The sequence below is a fragment of the Pyrus communis genome, chromosome 10 (genome assembly GCF_041283825.1).
Source record: "Pyrus communis isolate YQ-2024b chromosome 10, ASM4128382v1, whole genome shotgun sequence".
NCBI lineage: Eukaryota > Viridiplantae > Streptophyta > Magnoliopsida > Rosales > Rosaceae > Pyrus > Pyrus communis.
The window spans coordinates 33200000-33225260 of record NC_142574.1 but is presented as its reverse complement, the minus strand read 5'-3'; the positions used below and the strand labels follow the sequence as shown (position 1 = coordinate 33225260).

General features: G+C 38.7%; 1 protein-coding gene, 1 long non-coding RNA gene and 1 pseudogene across 3 annotated transcripts; 2 read left to right on the top strand and 1 right to left on the bottom strand.

Moving 5' to 3' along the window:
- The first annotated feature begins 1921 nt into the window (after positions 1–1921).
- On the top strand, positions 1922–3520 carry LOC148693960 (uncharacterized). Of its 2 annotated transcripts, none has more exons than XM_088677151.1 (3): positions 1922–2073; positions 2500–2581; positions 2719–3520. In XM_088677151.1, exons 1-3 carry the CDS (start codon positions 2056–2058, stop codon positions 3225–3227), a joined length of 609 nt encoding a protein of 202 aa, XP_088533277.1. In that variant the 5' UTR covers positions 1922–2055; the 3' UTR covers positions 3228–3520. The 2 variants fall into 2 exon arrangements, with proteins under 2 accessions (XP_088533277.1, XP_088533278.1); XM_088677152.1 differs by having other exon boundaries at positions 1982–2087.
- Positions 3521–6107: 2587 nt separating this feature from the next.
- LOC148693959 (pentatricopeptide repeat-containing protein At4g16390, chloroplastic pseudogene) lies at positions 6108–8893 on the top strand (annotated as a pseudogene).
- A 5196-nt stretch (positions 8894–14089) lies between these two features.
- Positions 14090–15774, bottom strand: LOC148693958 (uncharacterized). The gene is made up of 4 exons (XR_015951876.1): positions 15679–15774; positions 15417–15578; positions 15242–15315; positions 14090–14273 (listed from the first exon to the last, which is right to left on the bottom strand). It is a non-coding gene; the product is annotated as an uncharacterized LOC148693958 (long non-coding RNA).
- Positions 15775–25261: the final 9487 nt, after the last annotated feature.

Below are 25261 nucleotides of genomic sequence, written 5' to 3'. Positions count from 1 at the left end.
AAATGCAAAGCTTAGCAATATTGTATGCATGCAGAAGCAGGAAGCAGGCAGGAAAGTGAAATCAATTTTTAATGTATAGAATCAAATCAAGAGAGCCAAAGGAGAACAAAACTATTATTATTAAATCATATTTCTTGATAAGCTGAGGTCACAAATATATATTAGCATAACAATTTTTAGTCGATCAAATAACAAGACAACGCACGTTGATCTTGTATAAAGTAAAAACGATTAATTGAACCGGTATACATAATACGTACATCATATTTTCACGTTTTTGAATCCTAAGCTGATCGGCACACATGTGTGTTGCCTGAGAATTCATCATTTTTTGTGTTGCCACGATCCCAGAAGCCAGTTCGCAACCACAAAATATGAATAAGTAGCTAGCTAGGCAACACGATACAGCAGCACACTACGTTTGACCATTGTTAGGGTGTGTAGTGTACTACATTCTAGCCTTGAAACCTCATTGCACCAAAAAGATGATTAAGTGAAGGACTAATTAATTTAAATATCGTTGCACCTAATGTCCACTAATCTCATCCTCATTTCCCATGTCGGTTGTATCAAAACGAAACATATCGTGCGAGCCAAAAAGATGATTAAGTGAATGATCTGTGATGCACTTAACAGATGGACCACTAAAACCTTAACCAAGAAGAAAAGATCAAATCGGATTGATCGTGAGAGCCAACCCACCTCTATGAAATTGGGACACTTGGAAGTTGGAACGGTTTTCGAGGCAGTAGCCACACCTTTGTCATATGGAGCCCACGCTTTCTGAATTTTGATAATAGCGTTTATCAAATTCTTTTTTTCTACGCCAAATTCCACATATATATGATTGCATCATGAATGTACGTGTGGTTCTAAAATGATGACGTATCAATGGCATCGAAGTCGTTGCCCTAATTACTAGACGTTTCTTCACCGGTTTGGATTAACAAACCAAACTTCCAAGTAGCTAGTCAAAGTTGGTTGGCACCTGTTGTTACTTAAGATGTAGGGACAACTGGAAGAGTTTCCATGTGCAGTGTGGGGGTGCATGATCCATAATTGCACTTGACCAAACTATCGACCTTACAATATAGTTTTTTTCTCCATTAATTTGACCATCTTGAAATAATATTGGCAACTCTCCTCTTCACCAAACTTTATGCCAACTTTAATAATTATAATTAACTTCGGATGTAATTTTATTTTGATAATTAATCATTTACTTATAATAATATTAGCAGGAAGTTGGAAAGTAAGGAAGGTGAGGTGGGTGAATCAAAGCCAGCACAGCATATGCAAGAAATTGCAACTTTAGAGGTCATCAGAAAGTCATTTCTATAACGACAACCCTCAATCATTAAAGCGTGAGATTTTTTAATATGTCTAAAATATAAAATGGTACATCACGTATTATTATAAAAATGTGAGCTACTTGTGTTAAAAATAAAATTAATAATTTTAAAAAATAAAATTAATAATTTTAAAAAATAAAATTTCTCATCACTTGTGGTTGTCTACCATATCATGAAATCAACCTTCCAATATCAACGTGTTCACATCCCATTGGCCCTAAGTACGAACTATTGTGCGCTCTCTCTTTTTTTTCACTCTTTCTTAACGGAAAAGGATCATCGCTTGGGGATTCTAGGGATCCTGTAATCGTGATAGTTTATCGTTCATCGTGTGGTCAGAAATTATTTTAAATTTAAAAATTAAAATTAAATATAAATAATATCTAACGAAAACTAACCGCATGATGTACAATGAATAGTCACAATCATAAGATCCCTAAGAAAATAATCTCTTTTTCCTTTCTTAACAAGCACTTTGTCATGATTTTTTTAATAAACCACTTCAATCAAATATTGCTTTCCTTCTCTTTCCCTTTGCTTTGTTCCACCGAATTGTATTACTATTTTAATATATTTTTGTATATATATATATATATATATATATATATGAGTCGGTTTCGTGAGAGCAGTCGTCCCATTCAATCATTTTAGTTGAGAAGTTATCATTTAGATCTGAGCCTGAGAGCATCCACTACTCACTACAATGGGGGAAAAGGAAAAGGTACGCAATATTTGGTATAGTTTTTGTTCTCTTCATTTTTTTCTTCTTCCGAGGATAAGCAGATAACCAAAATGATGATTTCGTATGGCTAAAACTAGAAGGCTTTAAGCTCTTGTTTAAGTTTTGTTGTTCCTATTCTTTTATTTATATCCTAATAAGAATCCAAGTCCCCTCCTCTGTGCTATTTTGTTGTTTTTTGCCTCTCTTTCTCTCTCTGTTAATGATTTTGCCACATACCTTCACGATGATTCTTCCCTGTCAGTTAGTCAGAACCCTGGTTGTCCAGCAGCACTGTTCCACTTCTTTTTGTCAACACTTTTGCACAACAATCTTCTGTATTATTTATATATTTTCTGAAGATTCATTATTGTCAATATTTGGTTAATGTACATATTTTTTCTATTAATATTAATATGGGCAATTCAGGTAACGACTATGGTGCTGAAGGTGGATCTTCAGTGTCGCAAATGCTACAAGAAGGTCAAAAAAGTTCTTTGTAAATTCCCTCGTGAGTCTCTCTTTTCCATGATTCGTCTATAATTATTTGATGAAAAATCAAAGTTAAAGTTCTTCCTTTTTGGGAAATTAAGATTAATTTAGATTAAATGTAAACTGAGTACATTAATGTGTGTTTGTGAACAAGAGAAATACGAGACCAAATATACGACGAGAAGCAAAACCAAGTGGTGATCAAGGTGGTATGCTGTAGTCCAGAAAAGATAAGGGACAAGATTTGCTGCAAAGGTGGATGTGCCATAAAAAGCATCGAGATCAAAGTGCCAGAGAAGCCCAAGCCACCACCTCCTGAGAAACCCAAGCCACCACCGCCTGAGAAACCCAAGCCACCACCGCCACCACCGCCTGAGAAACCCAAGCCACCACCGCCACCACCGCCTGAGCCTGAAAAACCTAAGCCTTGTCCTCCTCCTATGCAGCCGGTTCCTTGTGTGCCAGGGTACCCACCGCCTGTCCGAACGTGTTGTACGGATTGTTACCATGGGCATGCAGGTGGGCCGTGTTACAGTGGTTATGGACGGGGGCCACCCCCGTGCATCCAGTATGATGGTTACTATGGGAGGCCTGTGTATGACAGTTACGGCGGTTGCAGCAGGGGGTATTGTGAAGAAAATCCCTCAGTTTGCACAGTCATGTAAATCATCGATCATCTTGTTGGATCGTGAAACCTTCTTCAATCTCGGGATAATATTTTAGCAGTGTTTGTTGTTTGATATTAATATGATAGGAGTGCCCTATGGCATATATTGTTAAGTGAATAATAAAGTTGGTTGTTGATCTTGGTAGTTGTCAAGTCACAATCACGTTAATCTGTTCATTATATCGTTAATATAGACTACAGAGAGAAAGAGATACATCCTATCATGAAGATGAAGATGAAGAAGTTGGTGCCTGCTACAATTTTGAATGCAATTAAAGTTTCCCTTCCACATTCCCTTCTTTGTCCTGCACAGTGCACATGCGTTCTTATTAGTTATTTCCCATTTTGCAAGTTGATTTTCATCAACTACCAACAAGAGATTGGTCAAGAGTGGAATTGAGGAGGTGTGAACAGAAGAATCTAGCTACCTTCCTCATTTGCATTTTTCACTTATCTTTCTCATTTATTAAGTGTAACATGAATTCTATTAACAAAAACAAAATTTTTATTTCCTTTAAAAAAACTCATTATTATTTTTCTATATTTACCTTTCCAAAAGCTAACCTTTTTTCTCTCCTACCAGATTCAACTCGCATGCTCTAATCTAAACTATGTTTTTTTTCTTTCTTTACCAAAAACAAAAAGAGAACTTTCATGAAAAGAGCTTGTATTATGTTTATTTTAATAAAAAAAAAACTATTTTATAACTTTATTTAATTAAAAAGACTTAAATTTTAATAAAAACCCTTAAATTTTAATAAAAATGACAAAAGAACTTAAATTTTAATAAAAATGACATAATTTTAATATTAAAAAAATTAAAAAAAATCTAACACGTGGACCCACGCATCCTCACACAAACTGTTTATGAAACTTTCTACACTGTTTATGAAACTTAACGGTACTACACTATTTATAAAACTACTACACTGTTTATGAAACTGTTACACTGTTTTTATGAAATTTACGACACTGTTTATGAAACTTACTACATTGTTTATGAAAATTTACGACACTGTTTATGAAACTTACTACACTGTTTATGAAACTTAACGGTACTACATTATTCTCTCTCCTCTTCTTGAATTTTCTTGGCACATTCTCACCTTCCAAACACATTTTTTCTTCTAATTTTCTTTGATCCGCATCAAATTTTCTCTATATCTCTTCAGTTTTTTAACTTTCTACACCAATTACTTAATTTTCTTCTATTGTTCGCCCATCAGCGGCTTCCTCTTCTCCTCCACCAAATGCAAATGTTGTGCCCTACAAACACAACACTAAATGCACTATCAAATTAAAGTAAATACTTCAGTGATTGTAAATTGACATAATTATTCATTTTTCGTTACAAATTCACTAACATGAAAAAGTATTCGAACCCAACGACTTGACAATTCAAACTTCACCATGCCAACCCAGAAAACACAAAGTAACATCCATTGATCGCCTTCAAAATCAACCCAGCTTTCTGCTGCATCGCTTTCTCAGCATCACTACTCGAATCATCACTATCCTTTGAGCTTATTATAACCACATGTTCCTCGTGTCTCTACAAAAAAAAAAAAAAGCAACAAAATCGATCGAAAAACCCAACTGACAAAACCCTAATGAAACAAAACCGAGAGAGTGTTACACACAGCAATGACGTCGGCGATTTTGATATTGGCATTGGTCTCTTCGCAAATCTTCTGGATTTAGCACCCTTCTTTCCCTATTACTTTTTCGATCTGCCAAGAGGGGATTTTCTTCAACCTCTTCACCAATCTCATAATTTCCGCGTAGATTTTCAATGCTTTCTCCATTTCTCAACTTCCGACCCGCCGATCAGTGCTAGGTTTTTTTATTTATTTTTTTTCTCTCTGATCAGTGTTAGGTTTTTTTATTTATTTATTTTCTCTCTCTCTCTTCTTTCCTTATCATTAAATAAATTTAATAGGTGGCTTTTGGTTAAAACTCAAAGTTTTGAAGCCCTTTTCATTAATTTTTCAAAACAAAAACCCACCCAGAAGCAATCTCTTGGCTTCCCTGGACTTATATGAGTTACACTAGTTGGTTAGGATAGTGTGTTCCAATTCACGTAAATTTCCCACCCAGAAGCAAACCCTTGGCCTCCTAGGTCTCATATGAGTAAACTAAAGAATGAAATTTAGCTACCATTCCTCATTTAACAATGCTCAACTATATCCTTATTTTCAGTCCCCACATCATTAGATTCTACCATAAACTAAAGAGCAATGCTAGGGAAACTAAATTTGTAAACAAAATTTTGTAAACTAAATGACATCAAAATTGATGCTTGGATTATTATTTAAGCATTTATAAATATGCTACTTTCTTATTAATGACATATCATTTAATTTACAAATTTTGTTTACAAATTTAATATATCTAACATTACTCTAAACTAAACAAATCCTTGATCCCTCGGCCCCTCCAAATGTCAACAAGAGACAGAGAAAGAGAGTAGTAGCAACAACCTAGATACGTGTGCAATACTGTGTTCCCATAAGGAAGAACTACTCCTAGGCCTGGTTTTCATTCCATTCTCCTTTTGTTTGTTCGAGAATTGATTGACATGTTTATACAAAAATAAGCAAAAGCCAAAACCCCACGTGTCTAATCCAACACCATGTTTGTATTCCGGCTAATACCGTTTCTACAAAACCCACCATTTCCTAACGGCTCGTAACATTTTTCTGTCTCTACAAGATATTCTTATGCTCAATAATTAATTTAATTGGTTTTCTCAAAACTTGTGAGCTAATATTTACAGTTTTTTTGTCGATTTTGAGATTTTTTTTTAAGAACTATATATAACCTATATTCGTGTCAAATTTTTCAAACCGTAAGAATCTTAAAATTCTTATGGGACATTATGGAGATTTGGATGGTGGTGTTGATTTTATTCTTGATTTTCTATTACGATAAGAATGCTTCTGAACTCCTTATATAACATAAATTGTTGCATTTTCTACAAATTTTGTGAGTGTTAACACTCACAATTTTGTTTTCGTTTGTGATTTCTTTATATTAAACTCATCTTTCCTACACGTAAGCTTTTGAACATTTGGACCTACAAAACGATGATAAAACTGCTATGAAAAAGCTTAATCATAACATTTTCCTTAATACAAAACAATGCCTATTTTATTCAACTTTTTATCTAATCGTAAAGCTCTTGGAAATTCAAGTTGGGCTTCGAACATCTTCCGAACCCGTAAAATCACCTCCAGCCCTGATACAAGTTCAAAAAGATATTTGTCCACGCTGCAGGCTGACAAATTTGCCTCTGTGAATGCAAAGCAAAAGAAAAGCACCTTTCATAATCCCCCACAGGGTTAGGAATATGGCTCATCACTTGTGCTCTTCACCCTCTTCTCTCTTCCGCAACCCCCAAACTCCCTCCCGCTCTCTCCCTTCTTCTTCTTCTTCTTCCCCGATTGATTTCCGACTCCGAAGCTCTGCAATTAACACCCACAAACTCAGTTTTCCTTCACTGCAATTTCAGTCAAGAACCTCTCTGCAAATACACCATGTTTCTTTGCAAGACCCAGTTGCAGAAGAAGCCCAGAACTCCAAAGCTCCAGAAATTGGAAATATTCAGAGCCCAGATGGAAATTCCAGGTCTTTGTTGAAAAGCTATATCTGGGTCAATCCCAGCAGCCCCAGAGCTTCACAGCTGCGGCACAAGTCCTACAATTCCAGGTACGCTTCTTTGGTGAAAGTAGCTGAGTATTTGAACTCTTGCAACCCGATTGAAAGTGATGTTTTCGAAGCTTTAAAAGGTTTAGGGGATAATATTTTGGAACAAGACGCTGTGGTGGTTCTGAATAACATGGACAATCCGGAAAATGCTTTGCTTGCGCTTAATTACTTTCAGCAGAGGTTGAAACCAAAGCGGGAGGTGATTTTGTATAATGTGACTTTGAAAGTGTGTAGGAAGGGTAAGGATATGGAGAGAGCGGAGAAGCTGTTCGACGAAATACTCCAGAGAGGTGTTAAACCCGATAATGTTACCTTTTCGACTATGATTAGTTGCTCTAGGATTTGTTCTTTGCCTGATAAGGCTGTGGAGTGGTTTGAGAAGATGCCCGGTTTTGGGTGTAATCCGGATGATGTTACCTATTCGGCTATGATTGACGCCTATGGACGTGCTGGTAAGGTTGAAATTGCTTTCAGTTTGTATGACCGGGCCAGGACTGAGATGTGGCGCATTGATCCAGTGGCGTTTTCTACATTGATCAAAATTCACGGGCAATCGGGGAATTTTGATGGGTGCTTGAATGTTTATGAGGAAATGAAAGCTATAGGGGCTAAGCCAAACTTGGTTATTTATAACACTTTGTTGGATGCTATGGGAAGAGCTAGGAGGCCTTGGCAGGCCAAGAAAATTTACCGAGAGATGATCAGCAAGGGGCTTTCACCAAATTGGGTAACCTATGCAACTCTTTTAAGGGCCTATGGTAGAGCTCGCTACAGTGATGATGCTCTTAATGTTTATAAAGAGATGAAGGAAAGGGGACTGGAGTTAAATGTAATTCTCTATAACACCCTTTTAGCTATGTGTGCTGATGTTGGTTACACCGACGAAGCCGTTGAGAGTTTTGAAGAAATGAAGAGTTTTCTGAAACACTGAAGCCTGACGGTTGGACCTTTTCGTCCATGATTACCATATATTCCTGTAGCGTGGAAAGTCATAGAGGCAGAAGCAACATTGAATGAGATGTTAGAAGCTGGTTTGGAGCCAAACATCTTTATTTTGACATCACTCATCCAATGCTACGGTAAGGCAAAACGCACTGATGACGTTGTCAAGATATTCAATCAACTCCTAGAATTGGGTATAACACCAGATTAATGTTTCTGTGGTTGTCTCCTGAATGCGATGACTCAAACACCAAAGGAAGAACTTTGCAAGCTTATGAATTGCGTTGAGAGGGCTGATGAAAAACTAGGGTATGTGGTAAGACTTCTAGTGGAGAAGCAGGAAAGTAGTGAAAACTTCAAGAACGAAGCATCACAACTTTTTAACTCGATTGGTTCGGATGTAAAGAAGGCTTACTGCAATTGCCTGATTGATCTTTGTGTGAACCTCAATCTCTTGGAGAGAGCCTGTGAGCTAGTAGACTTGGGGATCACACTTCAGATATATATAGGCTTATAGTCAAGTTCTCAGACCTAGTGGTCTTTGTATCTCAAGGGCCTCTCTCTTGGGGCAGCTCTGACTGCATTACATGTTTGGATCAATGACCTATCTCGGGTATTGGAATCGGGTGAGGAGCTTTTGCCGTTGCTTGGAATTAATACTGGACATGGGAAACATAAGTATTCAGAGAAAGGTCTGGCGAGTGTATTTGAGTCGCATTTGAAGGAATTGAATGCTCCATTCCATGAGGCCTTAGACAAGGCTGGCTGGTTTTTGACAACAAAAGTTGCGGTCAAGTCATGGTTAGAGTCTAGAAGTTCATCTGAGTTAGTTACTGTTTAGATGTTGGGCTGTTTAGTTTACCGACAAAGCTCATCACACTGAAAATGTAATGTGAAACTGGTATTTGCTGCTTCTCAGTTCTCTATTTATATGTTTTTGGAATTCTCTCTGGGCGTAGAGAACAGCTTTGTACCATTAGAATTCAACTATGAAATGTTCCTTCATTAGTCTTACGAAGTTAGTGAAGTTCTGAGAAATATTGCATCATACTCAGTAGTAATTCGCTTGAAAGAGAAGGGACCCTTCCCCATTTTTCCTGTTGTCCCTCTCTCTTTTTAAATTTATAATCAATATATATAGGATAGGACATCAGATGGGAACAAGGTCGATGATGGGATTTGAATAACATCGTCGGTTAGATCATAGCTGAATGAGTTTTAAGAAATCGAAGAAGTGAAAAAGTCCAGTTTCCTTTCGTATGCTACGAAAGTTTTGAAAATTCCTTATGATCAAAACCATTTGGGAGTCGGTCCAACATGAGAATGACAGGAGGTACAAAACAAGTGTATTGTTGTAACTTCTGTTTCCATTCAAGCTATTGGAAAGGCCTATTGGCACCATCACCAGGGCCGGCCCTAAGAATTTGAAGGCTCTAGGCAAGCTTTAAAAGTGGGGTTCTAGAATTATCGAACATCCGACTTTTTGTACATTGATATGTAGAAGAAATAATTCGTTAATACATGAAAAAAAAATGTATTTCTACATCAAATACTAATATAATAGGTAAATATCAGTTTACTACCCTCATATTTCCTGATTTTCAACATTTAGTACATCAATTTTTTTCATCTCAGAGTCATACCTAAAATGTTAATTTTGGGACAGTCTCATATATTCGTTAGTCAAACTGTTAAGTCTGCCGTTAATTGGTGACATGAGGCCTATGTGGACAATGACCGGATGCCATGTGTCATTACAAATATTAAAATAATTAATTAAAAAAATTATATAAAATAAAAAAAATAAAGAAACAAGAAAAAAAACCCTGAACCCCCTTTGTCTTCCCCACCCTCCACCCCACCACCCCTCCATCCCCACCACCCCTCACCCACCGACACCCTTCCTCTTCCCTGATACCCACCCTTACCACCAAGCTTTTTCTCCTTCCCCAAAAACCCATCCCCTTCCCTTCCCCCAAAATTCCCTCTATCCCTTCTCTTCTCTGCAAATCAAAACAATAAAATAGCCCTTGGTGTGGAAATTGAGGATCGGCGTACTGCAGGCGGTCAGATCTCGACAGAAAGCACCGACGGATGGCGGATACGAGGTCTTGAGAATGGAAAGGGAGTGGGCAGTGGTGACGGCGACTTGCTTGAACCCAAAACCTCCCTCTTCGTCTTTTACCAGAAAACCCTAACAACTGCATCCTCCATTTCGCAGAAAACCAAAACAACGCCTTTGATTTCCCTGAATTCTTCAAAACCAACGAAAACCCTTAATCTTGGATCTCACAGGTCATAACCATCTTTGAGTCTCTACCCTTTTATTAAATCAGACACATCTAAGCGTCTATTCCTTAAATTCCAGGTCTACATAGTCAAACGAAGCCTCGAATCTGCAATCAAGGTGAGCCGCCGTCATCTGACCCAGGTCGAGGTTGCTGCCATGTGCGATTGACAGGGTTCCCTTTGTCTACTCGAAATGCCGCAACCACTAGTGGGATTGGGGGACCCAAATTGCCATCCCCACTCAACCCGAGAGACGCCGGCGCTAAAAACTGGCTGGAGGCATTTCTTTGAAACTGCCGCATATCACCCATTGCCTGGAAAAAACCCACGAAGAAGATAAGACCTTTATATTTTCTCAAATGGAGGATGGTGGAGTAAGGGGTTCACAGTGGTGGTTATGAGGGTTTCACAAGGATGGATGGGTGGAGGGCATGGAAGGATGTCGGGTGGGGAAGACGAATGGGGAGTGAGGGAGATGGGGGTTGGTGGTGGTTTGAGTTCAACATCGTTTTTCAGTTTGAATTTTACTGAAACTTTGAAAACTAATTGAATTGGGGTTTTCCTTTTGATCTGAAAGAAGTGAACTTTAGGGTTTGAGAGTGGGGATTGAATTGAAAAATTGGGTTTTGGGAATGATTTGATCGGAATATTTTATTGTTTTGATTTGCAGAGAAGGGGGTTCTGGGTTTTTTTCTTGTTTTTTTTTTAATTTTTAATTTTTTATATAGTTTTTTAATTAATTATTTTAATATTTTTAATGACACGTGGCGTCCAGTTGTCACATTCCGGGCTCGACTCCACCGTAACACGATATTATCCGCTTTGGGCCCCAACCACACCCTCACGGTTTTATTTCTAGGAACTCATAAGAGAACTTCCCAGTGGGTCATCCATCCTGGGATTGCTCTCGCCCAAACTCGCTTAACTTCGGAGTTCCGATGGAACCCGAAGCCAGTGAGTTCCCAAAAGGCCTCAAGCTAGGTAGAGATGAGAATATACATATAAGGCTTACATGATCCACTCCCCTGGGCAATGTGGGATGTCACAATTCATCCCTCTTAAGGGCCCGACGTCCTCGTCGACACACATCCGGCCAAGGATTGGCTCTGATACCAAACTGACACACCCCGACCAAAATCAAGGCGTGACGGCCAGCACGCCTTGATTTTGGTCGGGGTGTGTCACCAGTCATTATCCACATAGGCGCCACATCATCAGTTAACGGTAGACTTAATAGTTTGACTAACAGATGTATGAGACTGTCCCAAAATTAATACTTTAGGTATGACTCTGGGACGAAAATAAACTTGATGTACTAAATGTTTAAAACCACGAAACATGAGGGTAGTAAACTGAGATCTACCCTAAAAATTAATACTACAAGAAAAATATAAAAACATTAGATAATACATGTCTTGCATTTTTAGATGCAAATGTACTAATTGAGTTTACATAATCTAAATTGTTATTAGATTAGGCTTTCTAATTACATTTGGAAAAACAATACTTGTTTGGGGAGTCTTCATCATGTTTCGAACAAGAGATGGTAACCAAATAAATGTCTTCTTTTCCACTACGCCACCAAGTTTTTTGTGTTATCCATCTTACTTTAAAAGTATTTATATACTAATACATACATATAAAAAAAAATTGGGGGCCCCTAGAAGTCGGGGGAATTAGGCGATCGCCTTACCTGGCTACCCTCAGGGTCGGCCCTGACCGTCACAGACTGAAATTGTCACATCCCAACCCGCCGTCACCAAGATATTGTCCGCTTTGGCATTCCCTGGCCCGAGGGCAGGGCTACCGCACGGTTTTGTTCCTGTGGAACCGGTACCTCCAGCCGAAGCCAGCGCCGTCGCCACAAAACGCGTCTTGGTAACCAACAAGGTTGCGAATGGATATATAAGGCCCAAGGACAACCCTCACTTGGTCGATGTGGGATACTACAATCCACCCCCCTTAGGGAGACCGACGTCCTCGTCGGCACACCGGCACAAATGAGTCTGGCTCTGATATCAAATTGACACACCCCGTCCCGAAGGAGGCATGCTGGCCGTCACGTGAGAGTGACGTAACCATTTACACAGTACGGAAGCTTTAAAGATACAATTTCTAAGATGAAACACCCAAAGGTGAGTCCTAATTTTTGTCCATTCTGTCAGAACACCGTTGAATTTCCTTGTAGTCACCACACCTTTGCAATTCTTGAACCTGGAGGGGCGCAAAACAAAATTGAGTGGGTCAGCAAAACGAACGTATTCAAAACCTTCTTTTCTCTTTTGCATATAATAACCCCTCGCCGTAAAACAAGTATAGTTTCCCAGAAAATAACATATATACGTATGTATAGTTATGCCAGTCATGCTCAAAGATATATCATTCATGCTTATAAATATGCCATTAATGCTTGAGAATATGCCACAACAGAATCTCATAATCAAATATAAATGCTCAAGCGTAATTCACATCAATAACATATAATCTGGCAGCCGGGAGTCACCTAATGTGACATGTACCGCTGCATCTAGAGCTCAAATCTCAACTCAACATCTGAATCTGCACACGAGTCGGAACCACATAATGTAGTCTGTCCGACAGGACTGGGTGTAATATATACGCTCTAGTGCTACGATCACGTGAAGACTGTGCGAATAATCGCGGGTCACCTACGAGTCGGAACCACCTAATGTGGTCTGTCCGACAAGGCTTGCACCTAACTTGGATCCAAGGCGAGCGTGTGGTGCGGGTGAACATCACGTGAAGGACTATGCCCTGGCCCTGGGCGGGAGCACTAACACCGGGGGTGCAGATTATGAGCTCTCTAAGCATCTCAAGCTACTACTGAATACAAACATGAATACCACTTACCTGGCACTTACCTGTGCGTCCACAGCACCAAATACACATATATAAATGTATGCCACTACCAATGCATGTGATGATAGTATTTCAATCGTATTCCAAACGTATTTCGTACGTATATCAAATGTATTTCAAATGTAGCTTACCTGGGCCTCCTCAGCACCATGCAACAGTATGCATAATTATAGTAATGCACATATTAAAATATGATGCATATATGACAGGATATATAATTCGTATTTCTTTTAAAATACGATTTCTGGGAAATACGTCAAGCATACGTATATATATATATACTGAAAAGTAACTGCCCACTCACTGATACCAAATTGTCACATCCCAACCCGCCGTCACCAAGATATTGTCCGCTTTGGCATTCCCTGGCCCGAGGGCAGGGCTACCGCACGGTTTTGTTCCTGTGGAACCGGTACCTCCAGCCGAAGCCAGCGCCGTCGCCACAAAACGCGTATTCGAGAGTAGCGCAGCGCAGCGTACTGGCCCCTACCTCGCAAGATATTGTCCGCTTTGGGTTGCGATCTGGACTATGTCACAGCATCCAACCCCTCACGGTTTTGTTCTGGATCTGGACTAGGTCGCAGCATCCAAACGCGTCTTGGTAACCAACAAGGTTGCGAATGGATATATAAGGCCCAAGGACAACCCTCACTTGGTCGATGTGGGATACTACAATCCACCCCCCTTAGGGAGACCGACGTCCTCGTCGGCACACCGGCACAAGTAAGTCTGGCTCTGATACCAAATTGTCACATCCCAACCCGCCGTCACCAAGATATTGTCCGTTTTGGCATTCCCTGGCCCGAGGGCAGGGCTACCGCACGGTTTTGTTCCTGTGGAACCGGTACCTCCAGCCGAAGCCAGCGCCGTCGCCACAAAACGCGTCTTGGTAACCAACAAGGTTGCGAATGGATATATAAGGCCCAAGGACAACCCTCACTTGGTCGATGTGGGATACTACAATCCACCCCCCTTAGGGAGACCGACGTCCTCGTCGGCACACCGGCACAAATGAGTCTGGCTCTGATACCAAATTGACACACCCCGTCCCGAAGGAGGCATGCTGGCCGTCACGTGAGAGTGACGTAACCATTTACACAGTACGGAAGCTTTAAAGATACAATTTCTAAGATGAAACACCCAAAGGTGAGTCCTAATTTTTGTCCATTCTGTCAGAACACCGTTGAATTTCCTCGTAGTCACCACACCTTTGCAATTCTTGAACCTGGAGGGGCGCAAAACAAAATTGAGTGGGTCAGCAAAACGAACGTATTCAAAACCTTCTTTTCTCTTTTGCATATACTAACTCCTCGCCGTAAAACAAGTATAGTTTCCCAGAAAATAACATATATACGTATGTATAGATATGCCAGTCATGCTCAAAGATATATCATTCATGCTCATAAATATGCCATTAATGCTTGAGAATATGCCACAACAGAATCTCATAATCAAATATAAATGCTCAAGCGTAATTCACATCAATAACATATAATCTGGCAGCCGGGAGTCACCTAATGTGACATGTACCGCTGCATCTAGAGCTCCAATCTCAACTCAACATCTGAATCTGCACACGAGTCGGAACCACATAATGTAGTCTGTCCGACAGGACTGGGTGTAATATATACGCTCTAGTGCTACGATCACGTGAAGACTGTGCGAATAATCGCGGGTCACCTACGAGTCGGAACCACCTAATGTGGTCTGTCCGACAAGGCTTGCACCTAACTTGGATCCAAGGCGAGCGTGTGGTGCGGGTGAACATCACGTGAAGGACTATGCCCTGGCCCTGGGCGGGAGCACTAACACCGGGGGTGCAGATTATGAGCTCTCTAAGCATCTCAAGCTACTACTGAATACAAACATGAATACCACTTACCTGGCACTTACCTGTGCGTCCACAGCACCAAATACACATATATAAATGTATGCCACTACCAATGCATGTGATGATAGTATTTCAATCGTATTCCAAACGTATTTCGTACGTATATCAAATGTATTTCAAATGTAGCTTACCTGGGCCTCCTCAGCACCATGCAACAGTATGCATAATTATAGTAATGCACATATTAAAATATGATGCATATATGACAGGATATATAATTCGTATTTCTTTTAAAATACGATTTCTGGGAAATACGTCAAGCATACGTATATATATATACTGAAAAGTAACTGCCCACTCACTGATCACATCGACGTCTCATAGGTCCCTGAACCTCCCCTAGCTTGGTTACATTCTTCCTCTGTATAATTTTCACCTATACAAAAAGTAACCAAATTGACGTTATTTAACGCACATACACCAAACATTCGTCCATAAATTTCTCATACGTTGCTCAATTTGGGTGTATGAATATACCACGGTGATCTACGCGACGTCACGAACTCGTGACAATTTTCAGAACTCAATTTGGAGCTCTCACGCGCCCCCACGCGCCCTGTTCACGCGCTGCCCACGCGCGCGTCTTCTTCCTCGCGTCGCCGGACTGGTTTCGCCGGCGATGGTGTTTTGCCGGAATTTCTGGGTAAATTTCAAAGTGTCATAACTTCTTCATTTCTTAACCATTTTCGACGTACTATATATCAAAATGAAGGTATTGACGAGACGAACACATCCATACCTGCCTTGACCCCTAACTCGCCGTGGATTCGCCGGAAAAAGCCCCGAAAGCTCCGGCCAAACTTTGAACTTGTCGTTCTCCGTGTTCCTACGTCCATTTTTCACGTAATTTATACCAAAATGAAGCCCTAATCATAATCTACCATGTTGGACTAGTTTTAGGGCCTAAAAACAACGGAATCAAACTTTTCCAAAAATACAAAAATTCGGCCGGACTTACAGTTCGTGATCCCGACGTCCAAATCCTTCAAACGAAGCACTCCGAGCTTCCTTAGGACCTCACCAAGCTTCCTACAAGCTTCAAAATCCCAAAAAACATCAATCTTTACGTGTGCATGAACAGTGCACACGCACAGTGAAATTGAAATCCATGTTTTCCGAAGTGAAACTCACCTGAAATTGGTACCATCGTGTTCGTGTGGTCTTCAGGAGAACGATGGTGGTCTTAGATCCTTCGTTGGTATAGTTTTAGGGTGGTTTTGTGGGTGGTCCGTGTGAGTTCGAAGGAGAGAGAGAGAGAGAGAACTGACAGAGAGAATGAGAGGTTTGTGAGGGAGGAGGGAGAGAGACAAGATGCAGAAATGGGGGAGAGATTTGAGGGATGTGGGGTTCCCACCCAATCCCCAAATCATCAAGTTACAACATATTTTACGCCCCTTAGTCCCGTTTAAGGGCATTTTCATAACTTCACGTCCTCGGAATTAAAATTCCGGGACGGGTTGTGACAGAAATGACCTTAGATGCTTACTTTCTAAGGCTTATTTCCGCTATCATAATTCTCGAGATACAGGACACGTTATTTGCTTGTGATAGAATTATGTAGACATTTCTTTACTCAATGGGACCAATATATGGGACACAACAACACCATTCAAATTTTAACGAGATCAAAATGTAAAGAACCTCACTCTTTACGTTTCTCTACTCAATAGGAAGAGAAATTTATTAAAAGTTGAATAGAAACATTTGCATCTCTTCTACAAATGAGATAGATGAGCGGGAATATGTTAACTTTTATGTGTTATGTATAGACAGCACGGATTAATCAATTGTACGGTGCACTAAGACAATAGAATATGGTTCTTGGTCGCATGGTTTTATCATTTTCTGAGCCAGGATGCTTATCAAAAGGTCAATTTTCCAAAGGGTTTTGTGCGTTCAGATCAAGGGATTTCCTAGGTGGGCGAGGGTGGGTGTACTGTAATCGTGGCCAACTTGGCTGGGTGAAGTCTGGTGACGAAAAATCTCAAATCCATTTTAAAATCTACTCTAAGTTTGGGCTCCGATATTTCAGAATCAGCTCAAATTCTTCTTGGTGATTTTTATCTACAAACTTAGGCCTGTGGTGGGTATATTGAAGCTGCTTTTGGAATTGAGGTGATTTTTCAAAAATTGGTTGTCAAAATAAGTTGGGGGTGTTTTTGATGTATGGTAAATACTTCAAAACAACTTTATTTCGAAAATTCAGATGAAAAAAGCTAAAATAAAAAGCTGCAAAAGGCAGCTTTAGAAAACAACTTCTGGTTGAAAACACGGAGCTACAGTAACCTTTTTAATGAAATTTTCAATTTTGCCAACCTTGCCCTCCCTTTTCTCCTGCCTTCGCCCTGGTTTTTCCTCACACTTTCAGATCCCTCGCATGCCCTCTCTATCAAAACCCTTTCAGACTCTCTCACACACCGCCATCGCCTTCCCTCCTTCCTCTGGTAAGCTTCTCTTGTCTAAAATTACGTTATTTATTTGTTTAAATTTTTAAATTTGGGAATGGGGAGAGTGAGAGTGAAAGAGGGGTGGGAAGAGGTGTTTGCTGACTGTATGGGTGTCAGGAAAAAAAAAACTGGAGATGGAGGAAACAATTGGGGAAAAAATTCGGGGAAAAAATAAGGTTTGGGGAGGAAACAAGAAAAATTGAGAGAGAAAAAAAATTGGAGAAAAAATTAGGGTTTGCATTGCTCCTACTGATTCATTGCCATGACCTTGAAGTTCTTAATGCCCATTTCTAGGATTTGCCTAATTTCCCCTTTCAGATTTTCAAGACTCCATTTTTTATTCTTTCTATTTTAGTTGACTCATATTTTACTTGTTTTGTGCCAGAGCTGATTGACCTGGTTTGGTAATGAAGTGATTCTAAAATAAGTTGGGAGCTGTTTTTGTGTTTGGTAAACATTCAGCTTCAGTTTTTTTCACAGTTTTGGATGAAAAAAAAGCTAAAAACAAGAAGCTGCAAAACCCAGCTTTGAAAAACCGATTTTTTTTCACATCTGTTTTACATAAAAGTTTACCAAACACTCTAATACTGCTCTTTTTTTTTTCAAAAGCATTTTTACAGAAAAGTTTACCAAACACTCTGCTACTTTATTTCATAGCTGCTATTCTCACAGCACAGCAGAATCAACTTTTTTTAAAGCACAGCAATACCAAACCACCAGTTCTAAAGTTACTTACATTATGTTGACTCATATTTTTGTTGACAAACTCAAAGTTACTTACATCTGATATCTCAGTGTCAAGTGAAGTAGACAAGCCAGACCTTTCAATGGATATCGTTGCCAATATACTCTCGCGACTTCCTCTTAGGTCCTACTGACTGATTCATTGAATCTGGGAAAACGATATCATGGGAAGTAACTGTACAAGTAATCATCTGCATGCATTAATAATCTGTTTGTGTGTGTAGTCACTTTGTACAGGATAGAGCCTTTTAAAAGAGCCTTTCACAGAGAAAAGAGCCTTCTTTGTCTCTTTATCCAACTTTATTGTTGCCAAAGCCCTTCACAGAGAAAAAAATAACCAGTCAAGCTTATTTATGTAATCATGGGTTATCAACTTATCACAAGAAGCACATATATACACGCAAAGTCGCAGACACGCACATTAGAGAACTAAGGGCAACAGTTATAAGCATCAAATATACCAGGAACTTTTGATTCAGTTTTAAGAGCATCTACAATGGGCTCCCTAAATGAGCTCCTAGTTAAAATTTAGGGAGGATTTGGAAAATTTTACCCCGTCACTCCCTATCTACCTCCTAAAATAAAGATTCTACAACGAGCTCCTAAAGCTAGGGAGGGAGAAAAGAGCTCATAAGGCTCCTAGCATTTTGATTGTTCTGTGAGTTGCTGTTGATTGTTTGATTGTTTTGTGAATTGCTACAATGGCTCTTTACCCGTTCAATAAGCAAGTGAAGATTGTTTGCTACAATGGTTTTCATAACTACATACGGAGGTATTCTGAACGTGATCGTCATTTTGATGACCTAGAGACTTTTGTGAAGAGAGCAATAGTAGTGATGATGATGATGAAGAATACCAAAATTATGAAGTTGAAGAATCACATGAGATAGAGGCATTAAGAAATAGAATAGCGGCAAGTTTGATGAATGCATCTAATTAGACTACTTTCAAGTACATTAACAATATTGTACTAATGAATCCGAGCTATTCAATCTAAAATATTTCAATTAAAGTGGTTTGTCATACTAATTAATATTTAAGATAAAGTTTATAAATATTTTTCTTTTAAAAATAAAGTATATTTAGTAATTCACCTTTATTTGTTAAGAAAATTAAATTAATAGCAGATCTAGTATTTTACCATTTTTTTGTCATTTCACACAGTCAAAGTTGTTTTACATAAAAGTTTACCAAACACTGTCATACTGTTTTTTTTTTTTTTTTTTCTTCCCAAAAAGCACTTTTACAAAAAAATTTACCAAACACTCTGCTGCTTTATTTCACAGCCATTTATTCTCACAGCACAGCAAAAACAGATTTTTTTCAAAGCATAACAATACCAAACCAATCATAAGTTCATTCAATGGGTGAGAAAACAGTGTCGGCAGAATTTCTCCCCCGCGCACGGGTTGCCTACAAGGGATTTAACACTCATTACATCCGTTGGTTTTAAGGCCTTAGGGGTGGAAGACTGGGATTTCATCTCCAACACGTTACGCGCAGGCGATGAGCACACCTGCGCACAGCATAGAGCGGCACCAGAAATTACACAAGTTACCTCTGCCTAATCTTTGTATTAACGTTTGTACTATTTGCATGACAGCGATCTCAAACCACCGATCCCGCGCATCCACAAAACAACGTAATTCAAAGACAAAAGAGTTATAAAACATTCAATATGTCCAAAATGCAAAGCTTAGCAATATTGTATGCATGCAGAAGCAGGAAGCAGGCAGGAAAGTGAAATCAATTTTTAGTGTATATAATCAAATCAAGAGAGCCAAAGGAGAACAAAACTATTATTATTAAATCATATTTCTTGATAAGCTGAGGTCACAAATATATATTAGCATAACAATTTTTAGTCAATCAAATAACAAGACAACGCACGTTGGTCTTGTATAAAGTAAAAACGATTAATTGAACCGGTATACATAATGCGTACATCATATTTTCACATTTTTGAACCCTAAGCTGATCGGCACACATGCGTGTTGCCTGAGAATTCATCATTTTTTGTGTTGCCACCACAATCCCAGAAGCCAGTTCGCAACCACAAAATATGAATAAGTAGCTAGCTAGGCAACACGATACAGCAGCACACTACGTTTGACCATTGTTAGGGTGTGTAGTGTACTACATTCTAGCCTTGAAACCTCATTGCACCAAAAAGATGATTAAGTGAAGGACTAATTAATTTAAATATCGTTGCACCTAATGTCCACTAATCTCATCCTCATTTCCCATGTCGGTTGTATCAAAACGAAACATATCGTGCGAGCCAAAAAGATGATTAAGTGAATGATCTGTGATGCACTTAATAAATGGACCACTAAAACCTTAACCAAGAAGAAAAGATCAAGTCGGATTGATCGTGAGAGCCAACCTTAACCAAGAAGAAAAGATCAAGTCGGATTGATCGTGAGAGCCAACCCACCTCTATGAAATTGGGACACTTGGAAGTTGGAACGGCTTTCGAGGCAGTAGCCACACCTTTGTCATATGAAGCCCACGCTTTTTGAATTTTGATAATAGGGTTTATCAAATTCTTTTTTTCTACGCCAAATTCCACATATATATGATTGCATCATGTATGTACGTGTGGTTCTAAAATGATGACGTATCAATTGCATCGAAGTCGTTGCCGTAATTACTAGACGTTTCTTCACCGGTTTGGATTAACAAACCAAACTTCAAGTAGCTAGTCAAAGTTGGCTGGCACCTGTTGTTACTTAAGATGTAGGGACAACTGGAAGAGTTTCCATGTGCAGTGTGGGGGTGCATGATCCATAATTGCACTTGACCAAACTATCGACCTTACAATATAGTTTTTTTCTCCATTAATTTGACCATCTTGAAATAATATTGGCAGCTCTCCTCTCCACCAAACTTTATGCGAACTTTAATAATTATAATTAACTTCGGATGTAATTTTATTTTGATAATTAATCATTTACTTATAATAATATTAGCAGTGATAGAATTTTTACCACCTGCGTAAAAGGGTTAAACACATCTAAAATACTTGCAAGAGAAACAAGGTTATTGTAGTATAATTGACTCAAGCAAGGTCGTTCTCCACAAGGATTAATTTAAAGAGATCAAAGCAAAATCAATTCTCAATTAATTAATTAAAACAAAGTTTTTCTTTTGAAAGAGGTGATTTAATGACCTAAACTAAGAAAAACGAATTTAATTAAAAAGATTACTTAAAAACCACAACTTTAAAGAAAGATAAGGGGAACAATTTTTAGGATCCAAAGAGAGAAAGTACTAGGGTTCCGCCGTCACCCTAACAATCCTATGTAGCTTTTCTAAATTACTTATGAACCATACATGTATGTTTTGAAAGTTAGATTTTCCTAGGGTATATCCTACTTGGAACCTCCAACATAGAACGTATATCTAACATGCAACCCGTCCGTGGTGTTCAGATCGAATGTGAACATGCAAGACTCATTAAGTTTTATGAAAACCTTTTTAAAAAACCATATAACCCTTAAAACGTGTCGTCCATCCTAAGAGGTTACACATATTAACCACAAGAAGCTTTAGTCAATTTTAGGGACAATCCTCCGCCAAAATTGCATCAAATAACTTTTCCAAATATCCTGATGGTCGCGAATCACTAAGACAAATAGATAGTTTAAAGCACAGTGATTAACATTCCAAAACCTGCATGCATAAATTCATAAGCAAAGTAAAAAGAGACTACATATTCTTGCTAAGGATCATGGCTTCGCCCTAGCAAAAAGAATTAGTTACGCATATTCATACTAAAAATCATAGTCTTTATTGAAATAGAAAAAAGAATGAAAACACCTTGTAGAATAAAATCTGAAAATCTCTAAACTTTGCCCAAAATCTTCTCTCCAAAAGTTGCATAAAGAAAAGCCTCTAAACAATGAGAACGGCCAAGCCCTTTTAATATCTCCCTCAAAGCTAAAACAAAAACCCTAACCCTAAAGTATTTTATTCCCACTAAGAAACTAAATAATAATAAAATAAAATAGAAAATAAATTCCTAATTAAACTAGGAAAAACTGCACAGAAACTGTTCAGCCACGTTTTAGCCTCAAATCTCCTTCAAATCCGGCCCAAGATAGCTTGTTTTAAAGATAAGAACATTCTGAACACATCTCCAGAAGGCCACAAACCCATCCGAGGTCATCTTGGGCTCAAAAAATGCAATTCAAGCCCGAAACGTCACTATTCCAGCACTGCACATTGCTCCTTTATTTTATTACCAGAACATATTCGCTTGGTAGAAAAATCTGATATTTTGACACGATCAAGCTAAGTGACTCACGAACGTCCTCCAATTGGAATTACTCCAAAATTCGTCCATTTGACCATCTTTTGCTCCAGAGGAAGTCGAAAATCCTATATTGGAAATATAATTCAAAGTATCAAAATTCTTCCAAATTATTAACCAAAATATACTAAGAATAGGGTTAAATATATAATATAAAATATACTCATCAAAATACCCCCAAACTTAGCTTTTTGCTTGTCCTCAAGCAAAACAAAACTCGAAAACAACAATAAACACTAACAAACTAGAACTTAACTAAAACTAACTGACAAAAATTTTCACCTTCAAAGTTGCAATCCATAGAACATGTTAAAAATCATAACATCTTTTCAAAAGTTCCAACCAATCCCACCACAGAGTCTAAGCCATTTAGAATCAATTAGAAAAGAATTCACGAGCTTCCTTTGGTGTAAAGTGAATCAACATAGCTAAGGAGACTCGACTAAAACCCGTACCTCTTGTCCTTCTTTATTTCACACATACTAACTTTAAATATAACTATTTTTATTTTTCTTCTTGATTTTTTTTTTTTTTTTTTTTTTGAACTTTTTTTTTTTTTTTTTTTTTTTTTTCAGTAACAGTAGTGGTCGTGCAATGTCGGTTCACTTAAGCTTTCGATCCAACCCATGTAGCGAGCTTTAGGTCAATGACTCCCAAACCACTAGGGCTTTAGGGCACTAGGTGTAAAACACCCCTAAGGACTTATTAACCCGAGTTGAAAAGGCTACGAAACCAACTAACCACCCTGCCCCATGCCAAAACTCTACTGTTTGACGCGAGAATCACTGCTGATTAGGCAGGACTGGCCCGGTTACTAGGCAAAGTCTCGGGTGAGACAATTATTACTTTATAACACAAACTAACTTTACTTTATGTAGAACAAAAATTAAAAATGAAACTTAGACTAAAAGTAAGTGTTTCAATCTCACTCCCCACAAACCATGTTGATGTGAATGTGCAAGTTGTCAAAGTATAATTCATGAATTAGTGTCTAAGCAACGATAAATAGAAAAGACTCTAATGTGGGATTAATCTTCACCATGTCCATTTGCTATAACGTTTAAAATAATCTATGGATATTAACTTACAAAGAATGAAAATTTTAACTTGACACAAAAATTAAAAACCTAAAATGTTATTTCCCACCCCCAAACTTATTTCACACTTTGTCCTCAAGGTGTGGAAAATAAATAGAAGAGACAAGAACATAAACAAAACTACTAAATCCTAGAAAATGTAAAACAAAAATAAAAAATAAAGAAAATACCCTAAGCAAACAAAATAGGAAAAAGAAACAAGAAAAGAAAAGAAAATAAAACAGAAAACAAGAAAGAAAAGAAAAGGAAAAAGAAACTAACACACCAGAGATTTGAAGAGGGAAACTGTGAATTTGCCAAGGTGTGCTGACCAAAAATGTGGAGAACAAAAACACTACGGGACACTTTGGGGATTCGAAAGCAGGACCTGGTAGTTGGGACCAGCGAAGGCGCACTGACCAACATGTACAAGTCCACACTAGTGTCAAAACCTAGCAACAGATACAATATAAGCTGGTGTAGCAGCTGCATCTGTCATTTGAAAAAAAAAAAACCTAGCTATTCTTGAACACGCTTTGGATTCCCTTTCACTAGCCTCGAGCCCAGAGCCAAACGGCTCTCTTCTGTCCATTCCCATCCCCTGTGCAGAAGGATAATATTATTATTTGTTGTAAACCCCGAAGCCCCTTGTTCTCTCTAGAAAAATGAGAGACATCTCTCACTACTCTCATTTCAAACCTATTCCTCGTTGCCCTCTTTCTCTCTAAAAAATCTTTCCCTATTCCTCGTTGCCCTCTTTCTCTCTAAAAAATCTGGAAAGGGCTTCTTTTCTCCATTTCCTCTCAAGTCCAGCGCCCACCATTTCAAAACTTCTCCTTTCTCTCATTTCTAATTATATTAAGAAATCCTAAGCCTTTTTGCTCTAGAGAAACGGAGAGGTCTCTCATTTCTCGCAGCCCTCTTTTCTTTAAAATGTTTCTCATTTCTCTATACTGGAAAACATTAGCCGCTCCTCCAACCTCATTGCAACATCAATGTCTCGGTAACACAACCCGAAATCGCAAAGGTAAAACTCTTTCCTTGCTGCCATTGCGTGCTAGAGAGCTTATTTTCATGGGAAAAGTAAAGAACTAACACATGCAACTATTTTCTCTGCGAGGACTCTTGGATCCACAACAAAAGTAAGGCACCAACACCCAATCTTCATAGATCCATAGCTAATACTCCAAAACTCATCCAACAGCAGGTAGAAACTTAGTGTCCCCTACACTTTGGTTTTGATTCTAGATTTTAAGTAACATTTTTCTGTGATGTGACTAACCAAAGGGCGAAAAAATATAACATCCATCCGTGCTCTTATTTATGCACAGAGCAGAGTTCGAAGGCTTGGATGACGGCATAACAACGGAAGAAATGATAAGGACCCCAGTTTGACGAAAAACAGCAAAGCCAGACACAAATAACACGGATCGAAAACCAAAGGTAACAATTCATACTCGCATGTGACTGTGCTATGCCTGCATGTTGAGGATCTGCTGGGTTGCATAGGTGTATTATCTGTGAGATCACCCCCAAACTTGATATAAATAATAACTGGACACTGTAGTTGCTGGACAAAAGAAATAACACTGAGATCTGTATGGGGCCCATGTATGCGGACCATTTGGAACTTAGAACACTGCTTCTCCCTATAATATTCGTGAATGACAACCTGGATCACCCCTGAACATATGTACGAACTTTTTGGATTTGACCCGTTCGGAGGACGGATAAAGAACT